This window comes from Sturnus vulgaris, chromosome 11, assembly GCF_052056855.1.
Source record: "Sturnus vulgaris isolate bStuVul1 chromosome 11, bStuVul1.hap1, whole genome shotgun sequence".
In the NCBI taxonomy this organism is placed as follows: Eukaryota; Metazoa; Chordata; class Aves; order Passeriformes; family Sturnidae; genus Sturnus; species Sturnus vulgaris.
Window position 1 is genome coordinate 12124093 of NC_142253.1, and position 21900 is coordinate 12145992.

The 21900-nt window shown below is 38.3% G+C and overlaps 1 protein-coding gene across 30 annotated transcripts in view; it reads right to left on the reverse strand.

Annotated features, from left to right (window-relative positions):
• The window catches only part of SLMAP (sarcolemma associated protein), an 82459-nt gene that overhangs the window by 45423 nt on the left and 15136 nt on the right, over window positions 1-21900 (reverse strand). For 16 of the 30 annotated variants that reach the window (XM_088171473.1, XM_088171489.1, XM_088171493.1 and 13 more), the window contains exon 3: window positions 4131-4278. In XM_088171473.1, the coding sequence (XP_088027599.1) occupies window positions 4131-4278 (148 nt within the window). Of the gene's footprint in view, window positions 1-4124; window positions 4279-21900 lie in introns of all 30 variants that reach the window. The other 14 variants (XM_088171483.1, XM_088171496.1, XM_088171488.1 and 11 more) reach the window with 1 other exon arrangement.

Below are 21900 nucleotides of genomic sequence, written 5' to 3' on the forward strand. Positions count from 1 at the left end.
AAAAGGTACCAAGCATTTTGACAAACTTATAAGATTAAAATATTAAGAATGGAAACAATACCCCAACTCTGCAGCATGACCTTTATCTATCAGTTCATTGCAATTGGAAAAATAAGGAGAAAGCCTGAGGTAGAGCAACACAGAAAATACGAATACAGTACTGCCTGCACAGAACAGCAGCAGTGGTTTCAGTTCAGGGCTATAGAAATTCTTTTGAGGAATTAACAAGAAAAGGCAGTAAAGGAAGCCCAGGTTTGCCAATGGAGCCGAGGCACCCCCTGTCCCCACAGCTCACCCCGCTCTCCATCGCACTCACCTGCGGGCGCTCCGCGGGGCCGCCGCTCCCGCCCGGCCCGGCCCGGCCGCCATGGCGCAGCGCCGCCGCCAGGGGGCGCCACAGCGCCTGGCACCGCGGCCGCCGAGTCCGCTCCGCCCCGCCCCGCGCGCGCCCTCCGGAGCGGGAACGGCCGCCCCACAGCCCCGGCTCCTTCCACATGTACCGCTCCCTCCACAGCCCCGGCTCCTTCCACATGTACCGCTCCCTCCACAGCCCCGGCTCCTTCCACATGTACCGCTCCCTCCACAGCCCCGGCTCCTTCCACATGTGCCGCTCCCTCCACAGCCCCGGCTCCTTCCACATGTGCCGCTCCCTCCACAGCCCCGGCTCCTTCCACATGTACCGCTCCCTCCACAGTGTCAAACAGCTGCCCCACAGCCCCGGCTCCCTCCACAGTGTCAAACAGCCGCCCACAGCCCCGGCTCCTTCCACATGTACCACTCCCTCCACGGTGTCAAACAGCCTCCCCACAGCCCCGGCTCCCTCCACGGTGTCAAACAGCCGCCTCACATACACAGCTCTCTCCACGGAGTAAAACCCCGCTCCTGCTCCATTTGCTGTTCCACACTTGAGTCACGACCTTGCTGGTCCCCTCCAAAACACGGAGCTGCCCCACATTTCACAGCTCCAAAACCCCCAAGACCTGTCCTGAACCCCGACAGGTTCTGCTGTACTAGAGCACAACAAGAACACAGAAACAATTTCTGTTTGTCTCAGTCTTTGCTTCCTAGACAGACAATTTGCCAATGACGCTCTTGTTTTTTGTTTTCATTCATTAACGTGGTACCCAGCCCCGAGGAGCCACCACATCCCTCGGGGATCTGTGCACTGCCCTGCAGCACACACTGCACTCTCCACTTGCATCTCCCTCAAACGTCCCATGACAGAACAGATGTATCAAATCCAAACCTGACTAGAAAAAAGTGCATAAACTGCATCTGAACTAAGTCCTGATGGTATTATTTGACTTTGCTTTGCAATGCTGCTGCTCCTTTCCATGCAGGGAAGTATCATCAGTTAACCCGGAATGCTCTGGCACAAGTGGGAAATTTAGACAATGCTGAAAGAACATAAACCATTGCAATTGGAAAAAGAAGGAGAAAAGCTAACAGAGAAAAGCATGGTGAGATGTCAGTAGGTAAGTGCTGTATCAAGGAGGGGGATATGGCCAGGCCCCTGTGCTTGTCAGTAATACAGCAAGTGAACAAATAAGGAAGCAGGAGGGATGCAAACACTTCTCCAGGACGTGTTACTGACTTTGGCTCAGCCGCAGGAAACTGAGCAATTGGTGCTCATACCTGATAACCTGAAAAATCACATACTGAACATGCCACTATTTTAATGAGCCAAATCCAGATTACATTTGCAAGGAAATTACTTACTAAAACAGAGCCTCAACAATAAAATAAATGTATTCTAACAATAGTGACAGAATTCAGAATTTACATGGGCAAATATACTCTCTGTCGTCATTACCTTATAATTACACACAGCAGATTGCTGAAATGACTTGTGCAAGTAAGGCATTATGTAAAAAACAGAGTGCAAAGTGCTTTTAAAGGCAATCACCAATTTAAAAAACTACTTTGTTGTCTGTTTCATGCCTGGATTAGATTAACAGTAACATCTAACACTACTGAAATGAACTGGTGAAAACTCCATGTTTATATTCATTCTAACTGCATTCATAGGTAAACACCCTGTGATACAATCTTCATTCTCTGCTTGGGGGGGCAGAGAAGGAGGAAAGTAAACTTGTATCCTCTTTCTGATTAGAGAGATCAACATATTCATGAGTAACACGAGCACAGCTTCCATGTTCAAAGCCAGAGAAAAGGACAAGGAAAGCTGCATAATCTGATCACTCATTACACAAATGCCAGGTCACCAGCACTTGTGTAATGTATCGTGCTTTGTAAAACTAACATAAAACCACAGCAAATAACTACTACTGGCAGAAGTTCATGGCAAGAATTTGCTTACTATGAACTTTCCACAAATGTTTCCATGAACTAACTGCAATGTGCTGATAAAAACAAGTCAAGTCCAATTTTTCTTCCAAGTAAACGTTATAATAAAATTTTAGTCTAAATACACTTGAAGAAATTCAGCTTCTCTTAGCAAGGACCGCATCTCATCAAATTAACAGTTCCAAGTTCATTATGTGCAGTGTATTCCTTTGATTTCTTCCATGTATACTGCTAGTTTTCATAAATGCTTGCAATCACTTCACATGGAAACATTTTAACTAACTCCCAGGCAATTTCGCTTAGGCATCCTGGAGTCGAATCTTTTCAACATCGTTTTTGAAAAGAATAAAACAACGTGATGAGACTTTCACTGCAATGAATCACTCAAAAATCCTACATCTTCAAAAGCTCTCCATGACAAAGTACCACCACCACGACCATTACTAAACAATGTTTTCCTTAGAGACTTCCATTAACCTTCCTCTGATACTTCAGATCTGAGAATTACAACCCTGTCTGGCTAAAGACAAAATTCATGAGTAACAGACCAGATGCCAACTTTATGTTTTGCTCACTTAATGCACTTTAACAAATTCCCAGTTGTACTACGGTTCAGTTTGTTGGGCTTCAGGGGGGTTGGTTTGCAAGAGGTTTGCTTTCATGGACATTTTGTTTATTTGCTTATTTTAAAGAAGTTCATAATCAGTCTTCCAATTTAATATTATTTTTTCATTCCTCTCCAATACACTTCTCTTTAAGGATAAGCTCTATAAAGGTCTTGTTCAGAAAAGCAGTAAAGGAGTAATGGCAGTTAACATTTTATTACTAAAGCTGCGCATTACTGAGTAGGTAGGATTCCACAGAACATAGCCAGAAGTTCAATGCTTACAGAAAGCAGCTGACCCATTAGGGAACTCTAAAAAGTCTTGACAAAACTGATTACAATCTGATAATCCCCATACAGGCCAGTCTCCAGAAAGATAAACAAATGGTTCCTGAAATACTATGTAATTTCAAAAGAAAAGAGATAGGCTGCATTTTAATTAACACAGATACAGAGGTATTGCCATAATACAAGATCTACTGAGCATGCATACTGGGCAGAAGACAGCAAGAAAAACAAGCCAAACAAAAAGGCCATCACCTCATTTGTCAGCTAGCAACTTTTTTCTATTCTCATTTTAAAGTAGCTGCAGAAATCAAAATCAGTAGCCATCACAGAAATAAATACTGGGCAACCTGAAAGAATTAAGTTAGTCTGTTTCAAACCTACACTGACTACTTGATCAAGAAATTCAGGTTCATATTTCTGCCACACTATTAGCTGAAACCTTAGGGTTCAGAGGGCTTGAAAGAAAGGTAATTACAATAATAAAATCCAAACACAAAAAGCCCAACACAGCACTACACATGCATGCTTGTGTTGCACTTTCAAAATTGCTGTGGGTCAATTTAAGTGAGGCAATAGATGAACATGTGGCCCCAGCTGAGCCTCCTTTTCCAGACCTACACTTCCCCTGCATACAGTAGCAGCTACACAGCCAGGGAAGAAGGTAGGCTATGGAAACAACGTAGTAAATTCCATCTGGGGGCGTAGGGGTAGAAATAAGTCTGTGTTTTCAAGAGACAGGTTTCTTAATCAGGTACCACATGGGCACAGGGCTCACTGCCAGCACAAAGGAGGGAAGAAGTAACAAAAACCAAAACAAAACTATTTTCTTACAATGGGAATGACATTTAGTTTTAAAGACTGGATTGTAATAAGATGTTCAAAATAAATATACTTGAAAAGAAACAAAAAAGAAAAGGTTCCATACCCTTACCTTTCCGCGTGTTCTCCGTCACATCTACACCAAACTGGATGATGTCACCTGACATAATTTCACATGGTGGGCTTTCCTCTGATCCTCTACTCAGTCTCTGACTATTAATGAAGGTACCATTACTACTTTTAGTGTCTTGAAGATAGAACTGTAAAAAAACAAGAAGAACAGTAAAATATCTGGGAAAAGTAAGACAAGAAATACAAGCACAAGTAAAATTTTATTTATATAAAATTTATTTCTAGAAGATAACAAACGTATCAAACTCTAAACATCCTCATCAGGATGAAACACCTTCCCATTATCAAGAAGTATTTGTATTTGATTTGGAGTTAATGTGTGATTGAATTCTAGCACATACACTATGCAAATAATTGGTACAAAGTGTACTTGAACTACTGCCTGCAGTAGAGGATCACACGTCATTAGCAACGACACCTTTTGCCACATACATATAACAATTCTTATTTAAGTTGGTCAACACACAAAAAATTCTAACTGCTCATACATTTAAGGCAACAGTATTGCATGACAAACATGCTGCAGGGAAGGCTACTGAAGGCACAAGCAAAAACTCTGGCAGAAGACTGAATTCAGAAATTGCAATAAAAGACCATGGTGAAACTGAAAGAATATCAACAGGATGCTTGTACTTCTAAGCAATATTAGTTTACATCATTAACTTAATTAAAAGATTTCAAGTACTTTTGTAAATACTCCTCTGTAGAGTTAATTAAATGTTAATAGCAACTTAATGAAACTGAAACTACTTTGATGACACAAGACTTGTAGTCAAAACTGCTGCATCTAAGAGGTTACAAATGAATCACCTAGCAGACCACCAGAGTGACTGGCTATGACCTGAGCAGTGACAGAATAAAACAGAGGACCAGAAAGTTACTGACAGCCAGGTGTAACTACTGGAATGAGTTAATCTCACTACTCTAAGATAACAATAGCTACTACAGGAACCTGCTGGAATAACAGAAATCACTGGCTTCCTGCCCTCAAAGAATCTCATCAAGCCTCAAAGCAGGCACTAGGGCTGGGGGAAAAGATGATGTGTTTGGAGAAATGAATGTATTCCCATATTTTTCTTATAAAAGCAATTGACCTTCCTTTTTTTTTCAGCATTCCATGCAGAATTTTCCATACTTTTAATTGCCTCTATTATTGCACACCTCAAAAAAACCTGATACATAGCTCAAAAACACAGTGTCGAGGGGAAAGATGGGTTTGAATGGCGTGAGAGCACAGTACCAGGGCTCCTCAGATCTTCTATTGAAAAATGACACTGAGTGTATGATATGGATATTATATGGCATAACACAGTGGCCTTAAGCACTGAGCTGGAATTCCATTGTGTCCAGCACACAGGACTCAGTGATCAAGGGGAATGCCAGCACAGGAAAGCTCAGGTAGGTGTTTGAAATTAAATGCAGTATGTGAAAGACTTCCCTCCTCGCAACAGATATGCCTTAGACCTTCAATTGAAGGAAAATAAAACAGTAATCAGTCATAAGGTGATATAGATGAAGGTAAACATAAATTATGGATAGGTCAAGAAATTACGACTGCATTCACTGCATTAATAATCAAACTCATTCTAAGTAATAATCTTCATAGTATGAAACACTATTTACATACCAGTATATAATATAGCTCTTATAAGTTACATGCTTAAAAGCCAATCAAATTAATTAGCTTGTTAATTTAATAGTCTGAAAGTACTGAACTCTCTCATGGTCCAGTGCAGAGGTAATTATTTCTTGCTTCCTGTTTGTTTTGAATTAGCTTTCTTCTTAATTTGAAAATTCTTCTGTTACGAAAAAGTGAGTCACAGGCAAGGAGAAACAAACATGCTTCTGCTTATTTGCTGTTCCCCACCCTTTTCTGCTCTGTGCATATCTGCCTTTTATCCCTCCCAGCATTTTGATTAATCATTGCCCCTTGCAACCACATTTTTTCAGCATCTGCAAATGGGACTCAGACAAGATAGCACAAGGAAATACAGGACAGTGACCACAGGAAAAAAAGCAACAGAGCATCAGCCATACAAAACTTCTAAAATATCAGCAGACACAAAATTCAAACCGCAAAAGGCTATTTATAAACAAGTGTCCACAGAAAATACACATTACATTTAATATTATGTAAGTGATGTCCACTTAAGTGCATACTACTGAATTGTATCACATAAATTTTAGAAGAGTGATGCTCTCCAAGTCTTTTCACTGTGTAAATAACCTTCTTCCTGCATCTAGTAAAGAAGCAATACCAGCCACATGTTAATAGCTGATGTCTAAGGAAGGGAAACACACTGCCTTCAAATCTTGCTAAAAGGAGTCATTTACCTCTAATGTAGCCACTCCTTGGGAACCCACTGAGCCAGTCCCTTTCAGGTAGCAAATTCAAATGTTATGTCCATGCTGGTTTTCACTAGTTCAAATGATCTTTCTCAATCTCTCCATCCTTTTGCATAATTACTAAAGCTATCTTCAGGAAGTAAAATCAAGTGCAAGCCCTGAAACAAATATGTCTATACATTAACTAGTACTTGTGGCAGTATACTGGTTTTTAATGTACTGTTTAATTAAGCAGTAAGCACAGGGGGTTCTCTGATTGCCAAACCAACACCTTTTACACAGCAGCTGTGTAACACAGCACCTTCTGTGAATCCAGCACCATTTATCCTTGCTGCCCCCAGCATAGCCCGAGCTCAGGCAGCAGTGCCAGCTCACAGAGCAGCCATGCATCCTGCCCTTCCCAGCTCTCGCTGCCGAGCTGTGTCACCACCTTGTCGCTTGGACTGGCTCAGGTGCTTGTTTAGTCACTGCAAACCAGTTTCGAGCTGATGCAAGGTAAATGAGGAGGTGCTTAAGCCAGTACTGCCAGAAAAAATGGCAGCATATACTTGGCCTAATTATACTTGCTTTTGTAATTCACTCCCCAGAGCAAAGTCCCAGCCCTTTTTTACCTCATATTAACACCAAGTCCAATGTAGAGCAGAGAGGGCAACTCACACACATTCAAAACAATTCAGCTTTAACTTTTTGTTAAAGTATTATCACATCCTTAATTCAAGGGATAGCTGTATATGTTGCTAAGTGGTTTCCCCTCCTTTCTTAAAAAATACAAGGTAACACAGTAACTGTTCAAGAAACTTCATTATCATAACAGCTCAGACAAAAAAAAATCCTAGCCTGTATTTCTTCTTTAGCAATTTATTATTTATCTCTCCTCCCACATACACATCATTAAAAAGATCAGTTAACTGCAGACACCTTACTAAGCTGCTTCCACAAAATTTGTGACGATTTTGTTCTAAAGTAAAACTTGCAGTTCATCAGTACACACAAACTTCTTCAGTACAGAACATCTTCCTTAGAAACTATATTATGGAAGCTCCAAAAACTACAGATCTGTGTTTCCCTGTTTTGCAAGGAATTATGTACTTATTTCACAAATTTAGCATTGATAATATTTCAAGTTACTATTCAGTTTTGCAAATTGAACAAATGTACCTCCTCTGCTCTGACCTTTGGTACATAAAAATCACATTCCTTCTTCTAGGTCAATGACTCATAAGAGCATCAACAACCTGCCAAATCAGTTCATGTGTTATTTTCATGCACTTAGATACCACTATGATTTTCCCCTTATAACAAATTTCCAATATTTTCTTATTACAGAAATAGAAGAGTCTTCTGTAGTGAACCCAAACCATAACACATCAAAATTAAGCACATAAGATATGTTAATTCTAACTGATATTAGGAAGTTGCAAATTGCTATGCTCCAGGACAGACTTTAACCTAACTTATGAAATGTAGGTTAACTGTTTTCTTCAAAGTAATAAAATCAACTAGCAATAACAAACCCATTCTGTTTAGATCACTATTGTGATCATCCTCCAGGAGGCAGGCTGAAGAAAACTCCTTAATTAGCCTGACAAGTGAGAAAGCCATGACGTGTTTTCTTTCCCAAGCCATATGCAGGCCTGACACAGGATAAGACACTTCTGAAGGATCTCAGAGAAGACAAAATATGGGCTCAAAGACATATAGAAAACCTTGAAAAGAAAGAAGCACACTTGTTCAGTGCTTTGATTACCTGGATCTAATTACAGCAGAACTAAAGAAATAAACAGCTGACCAGCTTTTTAATACTAATATTTGCTATTACTATGTACAACCATTCTTGGCCATTTTAAGAGCACGTTACTGCTACTCCATCTAACCCAGCCTGAAACTGCAGTTCAGGGCAATTATTCTAAGAACTACATTGAGGAGAATTGCTGGAAAACTGAGGCAGTTTGTCTAGAGAGATGTGAAATTCATTATGTGAAGAGGAACAACTACAACACCAAAAAAATGCAGGAAGAAGAAACCATCCCATATAATTAATCTATTTCAGCCTCATTCCATAGCTGAATTAATAATTAAGTAAATAAGCACCAAAACATAGGCTATCGCCTTTTACACAAAGTCAAAAATGAAAATATTTATTAAAGAAATTTTCACTGCCTAAACAAGTAACGTAGAAAATCACAATCTCCTAGTTGACCATTCTTTTTCTCACCTCTTATTTCCTTTGTGAAAGAAGTACACACAACTGCTATAAGCTTCAGGGTCCTGTATACCTTTAGCTTGAATCAGAAAGATTTTAATTATTTTGTCAAATTATCAACTACAACCAGTAAGGAGATGGCAGCTCCATTTCTGCCATGGTTACTGCCACAAAGGGGCAGCAAGGTTATCAGCCAGAGCAGTTAAATCATAAAATGCTGCAGTTAATGATGAAAGATTCTTCCCCTACTCACACTAAATCATTGAACAATTAATGCAGGCATTATAAATGCATCCCCTGAGTATTAAAGCTAATACTTAAAAGCAGCAAGTAAATAGAGATCTAGAAATTGGAATACTTGCCCTGGAGTAATACTTCACTAAGCAGTAATGCATCTGAGTTCATTTCCTCATTGCATGCTGCGAATTCTACCAGGAAACAAAGTACACTGTGCACAAGTCCGATGGTGCAAAGCCAAAGACTTGAAAACAATATATACCAGGGTCAAACCAACATGGCCAACATTTATCCCACTGGGCTAGAAATTATTTTCTCTCTTATTGTTACAAGATTATTTCATCTTATTTGAAGTCTTAACACTGATAATTTTCTCATTGTGGAAGCAGCACTCTGCTAGCAGTATACTATGCAAACCATACTGAATTCCAGGTCAGTCCTTTGGCTGTAAGATAGAGAAGTTCAAATGCTAAATTATCCCCAGATACAATTGATTGAGTTGCTCATTCTGGTCTGCTTAGACAGATCCTAAATTCCTTTCCTCTCACTTGCCTAACTCCACCCGCCTATCAAGGAAGTAGAAGTATTTGTCTCCATAAGCAAGCATAATTCACAGGGTGGGGTACATCAAGCAAAGTTTCTTTTCTATTTAGTTTTCTGTTTCTTAAACACATAGGTCTTATTTATTTAGTAAGCTCCTTGCTTACTAAACCCCTGCCCCTTCAACTCAGAAACAGAACTAGTGCATTAGCTTTTGAATTCTTACGAAAAGTCCTTTTAAAAATTATTCTAACTACCCCAGGCAGGCACACACTATGAAACTAAAAGCAACCAGCTGAGTAGAAAGGGAATTTCCAGTCAGATTGAACAGTGAAGGAGTGGCAGTTGGCTTTTCAGGGACTCTAAGTATTGGGTTTCTCAAGTGAAGCAAAACTTGCTAGTAGTTTTTGGTAACTTTTCTAAAAAATAATGAACTTTGCCACATTTTCTATGCAGTAATAATAATTTTTAAAAGGATAAAAATTAACATTGTTTGATATAGCACTGGAAAAAAAAAAGTCACTGTGTTTTTAACTCAAAGTGTAAGCCTAATGTAAATACAGCTACACTGATGAGAAAAGGTAAAAATCTTCAGCTATCCCCAGGAATCCAATGCTATCCTTCCAAACTTGCCAGTAGTTCCAAGGGGCAGAGGGAAAAGGACAGCAGGGAATATGCTCCTCTGCTGACCAAGTTGTTCCCATGTCTGTTTACATCTCGAGGGTTTGTTGTCTGTACTGCCAGGACAACCCTGCTGGTTGCTCATACCTGTTGTCAAGCAAAATAAACTGTGCCAGTAAAAGCAGCTTTGTGCCAGTATAACTGAGCCCGGGTATAAACACAGTTTGGCCTTTTTAGATGCATTATTTGAGGCGCTATAAAATATTAACCACTGTGTTCCTTGCCATGCTCTGGTTGTTCAAGTGTTTGGAAGTTCACTGTAGGCCCTGTCATTCAGCTTCACTTTTGTGCGAGCAGCCAGCAGACTTTGCCTGAAAAGGACACAGGGACTACAACAGGAAAAGAAGATGGATGGATTTGTGGAAGAAGAAGCACCTTAGGTAGGCAGAAAGGCAATGCCCAGTGCTGAGATTTACTGTGCATAAAACGTGTTTGGCTACAACCCTGACTTGCTCTAGTGCCCTCCTCAATAGCAAAATGTCACCTTTCTCAACAGAACAAAGCAAATGTTCAAGTTGTACCCATGAACATTTCAGCACAGACTTCTTTTGACATATGACTTTGCAAAGTTTATTTTAACTAGTGACTTTTACAGATAAACTTACACCTATCAGAACTTTAAATTCTGGCATATTAAAATCCTTAACAGGAAAGAAAAACAAAAAAGTATGTTGGCAGACTTAATAGCATCTCCTATATGTTGTGCCCATCTAAGTATCACATTTATTTTCTAAATCACTATTCAAATCACATGTTTGCTTGCTCGTCTGAATGTAAAAGCTCAGGACTCAGGGTTACTAATAGTCAATAGCTCTATATTATTCTTTAAGTACAAATAATCTACTTTACATCTGAAAATTCAGAAAGAGGATATCAGATGTTTATTTTACAATGATTTTTGACTTGCACTAGAAAGTGGTCTTTATTAACAGAAAGGCTACTAGAAATATTAAGCAATTCCTTCTAATTACTCACTTTTTACTAGCAAGTACCTACATGGAGCTTAAAATATGCTATTCAAATGGTCTGACCTATTTTTATCAAATCTAATCTTCTAAGTAGTATTGTTGCATTTTTCCAAGTAATTCATACTTAAGAGAATGACAGAAGATAAAAGCTTAAGACCTCAAACTATATCACAATCCAAGTTCTCTAGTTTAAAACAAAAGCAAAAACTCATGCTCACAATTCAAAATTTGTGCATGTACATGATAATGAGAATAAAAATCTCTACTGCTTGTGTCCAAAGGTTTGTGTGACTATGCACTGCTACCCTCAACTTTAACCCGTAGTCCTCCACACCTTTCACAACCATGACATAATTCCAGACTGGTTTCTTCAGCTCACATGGGGTAATGGACAAAAGGAATGAGGATGGTGGTAGGTTGTCTGCTCCTTAGCCACCACAGAAAGCAGCAAAGCTGGCTTGATGGCAGGGACAGCTGAAAACCCAGTGCAGTTTCAGAACTATTACCACTTTCAGTTTGCTTAACTTGGTATGTTACAATGACCTGAGCTAAAACTAAGCAAAGTTTAGGAGCTGATTCCTAAGCCACATAATCACACCTCCCACAGCAGCAGCATCAGTCAAGAACAGAATGGCAGAGAGCAGGCTGCATTTACAGTGTCAACTACCTGACTTCTGTCAATTGTTATATGTCAGAATAAGTACATAAATTACATAAGCACTTTTAAGTACAGTTCACAACCAGAATCTGAAGTTCTCTTTATTAGAAGACAATTGTCTCAAGCTGAATTAAGAAAATTAAGGAAACCATGACCTACATCATCCTTGCTTTCATGAAATATATGTTTTTTTCCTAAAATGTAGGTCTGGGTTTCTCAGTCCAGGAGAGACATGAAGCCCCTGGAGCAGGTTCAGCAGAGGTTACAAAGATGATTAAGGGACTGGAGCCTCTCTTATGAGGACAGGCTGAGGGAGCTGGGGCTGTTCCTCCTCAAGAAGGGACAACTGAGAAGGGAACCAGTGACAGACACCAATGTCAATCAGTATCTGCTGGCAGGTGTCAGAGGACAGAGCTGGGCTCTAATCTGTGGTACCAAGCAACGGGACACGAGGCAATGGGCAGAAACTGATGCTCAGGAAGTTCCAGCTGAACATGAGGAAGAACTTCATCACTCTGCAGTAACTGCACACTGGAACAGGCTGCCCAGAGGGGCTGTGGAGTCTCCCTCACTGGAGGTATTCCAGAACCATCTGGACACAATCCTGTGCTGCATGCTCTCAGATGGCCCTGCTTGATCAGGGAGACTGGACCAGATGACCCACTGTGGTCCCATCCAATCTGAACCATTCCGTGAAAATATTAGTAAACAAATTGCATTACAATTGCTGAATCCCTCAACATCAGTCAGTGCAGAACTGTATAAACATCACTAACTCACTTGCAGATTGCTTTTATTTATTTCAGTTTCAAAAGGAACTGTCAATGCTCCAAACACCTAAAACAAGAAAATATCTAGAAAAAAACCCAGTAGAGAAAAAAAAAAAAACAAACCCAGAAATATATTTATATCTTTCACATAAGATGATAAATATAACATATATACCAACACTGAAGTAACAGATTAAACAGAAAACAAAGCTTTTACTCTATGACTCTGCAGAACCAATGTGAATGGAAACATTATCACAAAGGATGCTAACCCTTGCTAACTTATTTGCCTTCACCCTCCTTCAGCAGAACTGGCAGCATTCAAGTAACACACAAACGATTTTCTAGAAACAAACATTTCAAGCCTAACTTGACACTTGCGAAATTAACACCTCCCATCAATCATATTCCATAACGGGAAAATGTAGTACAACACCAAGTCACAGAAGAACACGTCCTGGACACTCCCTATTATGCTGTAAAATTCTGTACTCCCTATTATTCTGTAAAATGCTCCTCAAAATTCTGTAGTAAGTACACTATGGTAGAAGATTCACGACGAAGGATGTGAGCAGAAGCAATGCCAGGCACGATGCAAAATATTTGTTCCTCTTCTAAATAAAAATTTCTGCAGGAAACACAGGCTGTAGAATGAAGTGACTGCAAAAGGTAGAAGTTGCTCATGTACCCGAGTGCCAATCTATCCCTAGATTATTCAAATAATCCAAAAAGGCATTCACTGTCAAAAGGAGAAGAATGACAAGATAGATACTCACCAAAAACTTCAAGATTAAATGTTTTACCACAAAATGTGACACCATCATACAAAAATAGATCTCTCTCTACACATGAGTGTCACTAGTTTTGATGCAAAAAGCTATTTTTAAAAAGAAGAGATGTAGAGGAAGAGTTCTAATTTACAAGTAATTTGATTTATTTATAGCTGACTGACTTGCTACAGTGAGACATCTGTCACCATAGTTACTAATTACTACTCTTCAGAATGTCTCTTTTACCTAACATTTGTTCTCACAGTTCACAAAAATTTCTGAGTATCAGCCTTCTGCTACAAGTGCTGGATGGTTTCAGAATAACTAGAAGAATTTTATATTTATTCTTTTCTCAGCAGAATAAAAGTCTGTCCCTTCACATACATCATACTTTCAAACTTTTGTATATGAATCACAGAAGAAATGAAGGATATCAACACCTTCAGAAAAGATGCAAGTCCATCCTGAATATAGACAAAGCAGAAAAGTTTCCCATAAAAAAATTACTTAACTCAGTACTAGTTATATACAATATTCTTGAGGAAACTGAGTTTTCAGCCTACATGAAAATTCACAAGTACTATTTTAATTCCATCCTGAAAATGCTGAGAGAATTTTAAGGCACATCATTGCTTCGACTACAAAACTAAAATACATTAACAATGAAGTATAATCAACAGAAAGCTTCCCCGAAAATGATTACTCACACATCATTCCAAGATGCTCAAACTGACTCATTAGAACACTAAAACAATATAAAGAAGAGACTTATTTTGTCTTACTGCTGTCATAGATGACAGTATCTTACATAACATCCAGAGAATTCATAAGAACTTTTTCCTGCTCCATATTAAAACACTGACTTGTGCAATGTAATCATAAAAACAGTAAAAAGTCAATAAAACCAGGTTTTTAGAAGGAAATTGTACTTTTTGCAAATAAGTTTTCTGCTTTATTTCATTAAAGAAGCTCAGCCTCTTGTTACACAAGACATTTGTACAGCTACATATCACATATCACTGTGACATCAGTGATTACTTTGTATAATTTATCTCAACTTCTATCATCACACCAAACACGGACCCTGGGGAAAACATATGGCCAAGGTGACTTCCCGATGTTTCACTTAATGCTACTGTGCTCTCTATATTAATCAATTACGGAAATATACTGCAACTTAATGCAGCTGTAAAATAAAGAAATAAAACACCCTAATAGGCCATTACCCAGAAATCCAGGCCTCTTCAGGCTAATTATTTCTAAGTGTAAAATATTGCTGAAACACACTCATCAATCCTGATGCCCTCAGGAATACTTTCCTACAAAACAAGACTGAAAGCTAAACACTGTTATTTACTCCAATAAAGGCAATTAAAATTTGGCAACATGACACACTCAAACTCTGCAATAACTAAATTAAATAAAGAAAATATTATATTTATTATATATAAAATAAATCTAAAATAAAATAAAAATAAGTAAAGTTAACTTGTACAAATTCCCAAATACTGTATTTGTAGGACACATGTATCCAGATAAAGTAAGTAAGCTCTGCAAAGAGCAGGTTCTCATACACAATCTTAATTTCTTTTCAAATACATGTTTCATACATGCTCCTAAAGGTTTGTAATGTATTATTGCAATTTACTCTTACCTTTAGGAGGCAAAAGCACCCATAAATATTCTGCATTAGTGAAGAGCACTAAGACTATACAGAAAACAAAAATTTTTGTTCTTAAACTCACAATCAAAAAATGGTTACACTTGATAGTCCACATTCTTTGGCCAACCTAATGAAGTGTAAGACCAAAATAAATTGTGGTTTTGTCTCCAACTGCTGCAATGAAAAGTATGACAAAAAGAGAGGTTTGTCATGTTTGGACAGAGCTTTGCCCTAATTTAAGAGCAGAGGTAAAGAATAAATCTCTCCTGGTCTTTAGGTTTTAACTGACCTTATTAGAACCTTGCATAAACAAAAACTAAAAGTATATTTCTCTAACACCTACTAAAGAAACCAAATTAATTGTCTTAATGGCAAAACATTGAAGAATAACCAGAAATGACAGAAAAAGAAGAAAACAAATGAAAAACAAATGATTTTTTAAAAGCAATCTTGAAATACTTTCAGCATCTGTCAGTAAATACTGAGAATCAGAAATCCAACATGAACATTATCCATTGTTTCTGCTTCCTCAAAACTCTCGAGCTAACGAGGTAAGTAAGTAACTAGCAAAAAATTAACTGAAAGGGAAATTTTCCTTCAGAAAATTGCACCACTCAACTTCTATAAGCAAACAATTACATTTTCATTTGCAAGCAAATTGGAGAAAAACCACAAGAGAAGCCAGGATTACCAGATACTCTGCCAGAAAAGACGAACTACTTATACAAAAGCAAAAGGTTCTGAGGCAGCTCCTTAGTTTATCAGGAAACTCCAACTCCCAACATAACCCCAGACATTTCAAGGCAGGTGCAGAACTGCAAAAGCTTCTTAATTGTCTTGCTACTCACTGCTAAGTTGGTAAATTAGTTAATTGTTACATCAAAGCTCCTCTACTGCTGGCACAGAAGAATCTCTTCTCATATGCTGACTTTGCAACTGCTTAGAGAGTAAAGGGAGTTGTTGAAACTATTTCAAACTATTTCTCATTTCTACTCCTTCCACACAAGGCACTGTGTTTACCTACTATCATTAACTCCATACTGCTGCTGGTTTATGGCAGAGAAAAAACTCCCACATCAGATTTCACAGATACCTCCAAATGCAATGCAGCAGTGGTTTGGTATTCTCTCTCTATATAAAATCTCTCAAAATAGCTTGAAAAACTTAGCAAAGTTTCTACCTTTTATTAAGGGACATATTCCAGCTGAAAGGACTTGTCTATATCACTACAGTACTTTTTTTTAAAAACAAACATCTGCAGACAGTCTAGTTAATTCATCTCTCCTTTTCACAAAAAAATGTTCACTTGCTTTCTGCCACCATCTGCTCCTGAACTATTAATTCATAGAGCACAAGTGTCACAAGGAAAATAAGATTCAGCACATTGCTGAACTACAGCTAAAAGCCCATGCTGAGAACAAACCTAAAGCTACTGTGATATAAATTCAAGGCAGCCAATAAAGATGCAGAAGTACAAGTCCTAACTGAAGGGAACTGCCTTAGTACAAATGACACTGCACTAATTTTAATCATGTCTAACAAGATTTTTTTGTAAGAGGTCCAAACCACAAATATTACCTAAATAGAGTGTAGTGAGTTCACTACACAGTTCCTCATACTGAAAACAACAGGTCACCAGAACAATACACGCTTCCTTGCTTTTCAAAAGACTTCTCTGCATCAAGGACAGAACAAAACTTAAAAAAAAAATATTACTAAATTTAATTTATTTTCATTCTGTGTTTTGAACTTCAGCATTCCACGCAGAGAGCAAATGCAATTAACTGGAAACCAAACACCTAGAGAGATGGGTGCGGCTCCATCCAAAGATGGAAAATTCATTTTCCAGCACAGAGGAGAAATCTGACAATTGGGAATTTAATAGTTGTACTTAAGGCACTGCCAAGCCATACCTCCAACAAAGTGAGAGCAAAAATACCCTGGGAGGAGGCTGTATTTATTTGCAATGCATTCCTGGATCAGGACTTGCAAAGCAAGTAGTAATTAAACCCTGATATTCATGAACAAAGGCTGACTTATTCTGGTGCTCCTTTGAGATCAACAATTTCACAATAAACAAAACGATTATTTATTTTAAGAAATCCACATATGGAGATGGGTCAGCAAGCAATGGGAAAGAATGTATGAGCGGATTTTTGATAGGCAATCTGACAGAATATCGATCAGTCATTTCTTTAGCTGTGTCCTACTGGCTTCAAAACAACTTTCTCATGCATTCATGTCAGAACCACCCCAGCAGAGAAATGGGCAGAGGGCAGATAAGGTGTTCAAGGATCTGGTAATTACAGTATCAAACGTGGTGACTCACAATTCATACATCTTAGTCAAGGGCAAAAATCACATACAAGGTACACTGGATTTACAGATTAGACCGGCTGCTAATATGGCAAAACTTGCCAAGATACAGTTTTCTACAGACACAGCTATTTTCCATCAGGGTCATCAAGGATGTTACACCGGTAACCTTGTGCCCATGAATGTGATTCTTCAGACAAACTAAAAATAAAAAACAACACAAACATACAAAACAACCAATGACTCAAAACTCTTCATCTCTTTGTCAATAGAAACGCGCCCAGAACACACCAGTGCCAATCTGCCAGTGGGCATTAGGAGCAGGGGAACTGCAAAGTATTGCTGGCAATCCCACACCCTTTTCAGCTGAAAAGCCTGAGGGACTGGTCGGCCATCCCTCTGAAAAGTCATTATCAAACCTTAGAATTTCTTATACTAAATGTGCCATATTTCCCTCTAGAACACAGACAAAAAATTTCGAAGTACAAAAAGAACATCTTTCTTCATGCATCAGAGGTTCTAGATTGTCATTTAAGAAGAAATAGCCTCCTTCGATGATTTAGTTCTTTAAACCACCGTAAGATTTTCTCCAAATCCCTTCCCTAAGCACGAAAATGCCTTTTCCGTTCACTATTTAAAGTTGAGCTGCAGCCACTAGAGGGCAAGGCCACGATACACAACACACTGCCCGGGCTGGGTAATGCAAAACCAATGCCACAAAACAGAGCAGAAACTACAGCTGAAGACTGTTTATATTCTGAAGATTTGGTTGTTCAAGGTTTTTTCTAATACTGAATTTTCCATTAATTATAGGAATATACCCACATATTCTGTAGGTTGCCTATAATATTAATTCCATCTTTACAGTCTAAAGCCTCTCAGACAAGCTACTTCTGCACTTCAACATCCACATTAACAATTCTTGTACTTCTCAAATTTGAAAATTAGGTTTCTCAGCGTCAGTGTTCCTGATACTGAAATTACACAAGTTACTGGAATTCTACCCAGAATAAGCAAGCATAAGTAAAAACCAGAATGCTGCCAAAGGCTTTTCCCACTAAATATAGAAATTGAACTTCCTAATCAATGGTAGAAAGTATCTAGTTAGAAATTTGCCATATGCTGCAAAAGAACTGGAATTAACAAGAAGATTTTTTGTGTCTAACCAGCATTTTCAAAAACTGCTGTTCTGAGAACACTTATGCTTTTTCTGTACAAAGACAGCCCTTTGTTGAAAAGTATTCTTGACATTTAATATATTAAATTCTGCTACAATTCATTATCTATGCTCTTAGAAGAACAGAAAACAAGGTCCAGAAACCAAAGCAAACCAAGAGAATGAGTCATTTACTAAAAGAAAAAACCCCAACTGACAGAAGGACATACACTAGAAGCTCTAAACAAAAACATGTAAAGAATTATTTCAAAATCTATAGTCCAAGCAAAATATGGAAGAAAGCTCAGCAAGCTTGTTATTAAAAATGATGACACTTAATAATAGTGGCAATGCACTGGTACTATGCATGAAATCAGTCCCATGTACACTGGCCCATCTACTCCATGGAAAAAAAACATCTGTACTGTGTATCACCAAAACAGATGAGCCCTCCAATTAAGTTCACATAACATTCAAAGTGCACTCCCAGTACAAACACAGCCTTCCCACAAAAAACATGTCTGCTGTTAAGTAATAAGCTTTGACATACCAGGAGTTTTGTCATCCAAGCTTAAATTTAATACAGCTGTAGACAAGATTATACTTTGATTAAAGGAAAATCAACAAGACTTTTACACTACCTATAATTAGTCTACTATTAGTACAAAGTTTTAATAAACTTTAATTAGAATTAGATGCTATCCAAAGCTTGTTTCAAAGGAAAATAGGTTGGGCCACTGGCAATTGGCAGCATTAAGAGCAACATGGTTAAACACAAGTTTAAGAGAAACATGTGCGTCCCTATTTCTTCTTTCAAAGTTTTTGGAAAAGGATTTTCCTCTACAGCCAAGTAGTTTACTTGGGTCTTAAGCATATAGTAGGCATACCAAACACAATACACGATGCAGGTTGGTAGAATGTTTCATTGAATTATTACCGCTTTGCACTGTTTCATAAAAGAAAAAAAAAAATTTAAATCCCAAACAACTCTGTGACAGTTTTGTTAGGTGAATTTTCAAGTGTTTACCAGAAAAAAACACTTCAAAACTTTGCCCAGTTAAGCTTAAAACAATTAAGATGTTATTGTTACAATAGAAACAGAATATGAAATTTGTATATAGATCAGTAACAGCTCTCCGGATTGCTTATACACAAATTCATGTGACTATCCACTGAAGTTACAAAATCTAGGAGATACAGGAAATAAGTAAAGGGCAAGCCCCTCTCACATGAAAGTACCTTCCCACATAGCTCTGGTGAGTAGGCAGGAATTTGTCTACCACAGACTTAGAAGTAAGCTAGTCCTTCTCCTACTTGATCTTAAAATTACGTCCTGACAGGAGCTCCTCGGGGCTGAGGAAGCAGCTGTATTTGAGGCATTGTTAAGTGACAGGCTGCAGCAGGAAAGTACCATACACACAACCTCAAGTCTTTACACATCTCTTGGCTTCACTGCATAGCACTTTCCTTGACTGCACTCAGAATCTCCCATCTACTTTTCCAGGGAAGTGTCAGGAGTCAGCTCTGCGCTTTCTTCTCTCTGTATTTCGAATAGTTTTCATCCCACCAAATTCCCCCATTCACACCAGGTCTATGCTGGGAGCAGTCACATTCCACAGTAATTATGGAAACACAGCCTGTGCAGTCCACAGCTGCTGTGCTCTCCCTAATATCCGCTTCAAGAGTTGCCCCACGGGACACCTCCAGCTTTCTCCCTGTTTCTATGTTCTGGTTTCTTTGGGAATAGACAAAACCCTCACAGACACGTGGTGAACTGAGTGTAGACCAGTCCCCTCCCAGCACACACAGCAACACGTGCAAAGCACACCAGGGACTGGAAAAACATCACAGAACATCCCCTACTCTTTCAACATTCAACAAGGTACCTTAAAAACAAAGGGGTGCTAAACTTCTGAGCTTGAAGTGTATTATTTAATCTTTAACAAGCTCTCATGGGAACAAACAAAGTGCACTTTTAGTACATTTATTTCGGGGCTTGCTTCTCTGTCTCTAAAAATTAGTTCAAGTCAGATAAAATAAACATATCCTCTTAACAAAGGTACACCTCATTTACTGTGTTACATTATACTTTTCTCACTTAATTCAAAACTGGACAACTTGAGCAGCTTATCTACCTCCTGACTGCACAAACTGGATGGACTTGCCAGATTCTAGACTCAGCAGCTGAGTGTCTCCAGACTTCCAATACCATCCACTCATCCAGCGCCAAGTAGAACTAATGCAAAGCATGACACATGATCATCAAGCACCACCCAGCAGCTTTCTGCCACCTGTTTCTCAACCTCAGTGTTTCTTAACAGGCACATCAGGAACGTTGATGTTTTCTTCACTTCCCTTTGAAAGGTTTAGCTTGAAAACTTAAATACCAGAAACAGCAAAGTAGTAAACAAAATTGTGCAAACCACATCAATAGTTCAGAGTAACAAAACAGAGAAAAATCCCAAGAGAACTCACACAACTATTATTCTAAAAGCAAGAAAAGGTAGGCATTTAAAACCAACTGAAGTTTTATCTTTATTCCTAACTGTTCTATGAATACCTACCTATTTTTAATAAACTAATTTTCAAGGTCCTTCTAGATTTTATCAGTCATCCATATACACAGTAACCAATGTACAAATTATGAATGCATTTTTTGCTTATTAAGAGAAAATTAATAATCATTTACAGAAAGTAAGTGACATGACAGTAATATTCCACAATAAATTACAATAGAAAGATTCTTGCAGTGGACTCTTTGATAGAATGCAAAACGTTTTACCTCTTTGCCGGTTAGACCAGAAAAACTACAAAACTTCAGGCAAGATCAGCTAACGTCTTTCATTCTCATGCCTCTCTTTCTAAAAGCTTACCAGCTGTGTATAATTGACAAAGATTTTGGTCAGCATCTCCTGGAACCTCAATATCACTTGAACTGCAATAAGTTACTGGTAGTCTTGTCTCAGATTTCTGTACTACATTTCAACTAAAAAATTCAATGCATATTAGGAGGATTCAGTCTCTAAGCCATGAAAATAAAGAACAAAGAAACAAATAAAATTTCAAAAAGCACAAAACCAAAACAAACAAAACTCACAAGAAGCCAGTCACTAAGTCACTTTATCCAACCAAATAATGAACTTAATAAAGAAAAAAAAAATTACCATTGATTTCAAAAGAAAACTACTAGAGCTTTTACCTTCTGCAGATATTAAGTTACCGTTGTCAGTTCAAGGATAAGAACATTTATCTCAGTATCACTAAAATGCAAACTGAATCAGTAGATTTCTTCATGAAGCAACATATTCAAAACTACATCAAGTATTACACAAACTATTTTAGCTCTGACAGAAGCACATAAACACCAAGTATTTCCATGCTGCTATTTCAACTTAAACCAAAACCACCTAGTGAACTCTAATAGAGAATAGTCTCATTAGCA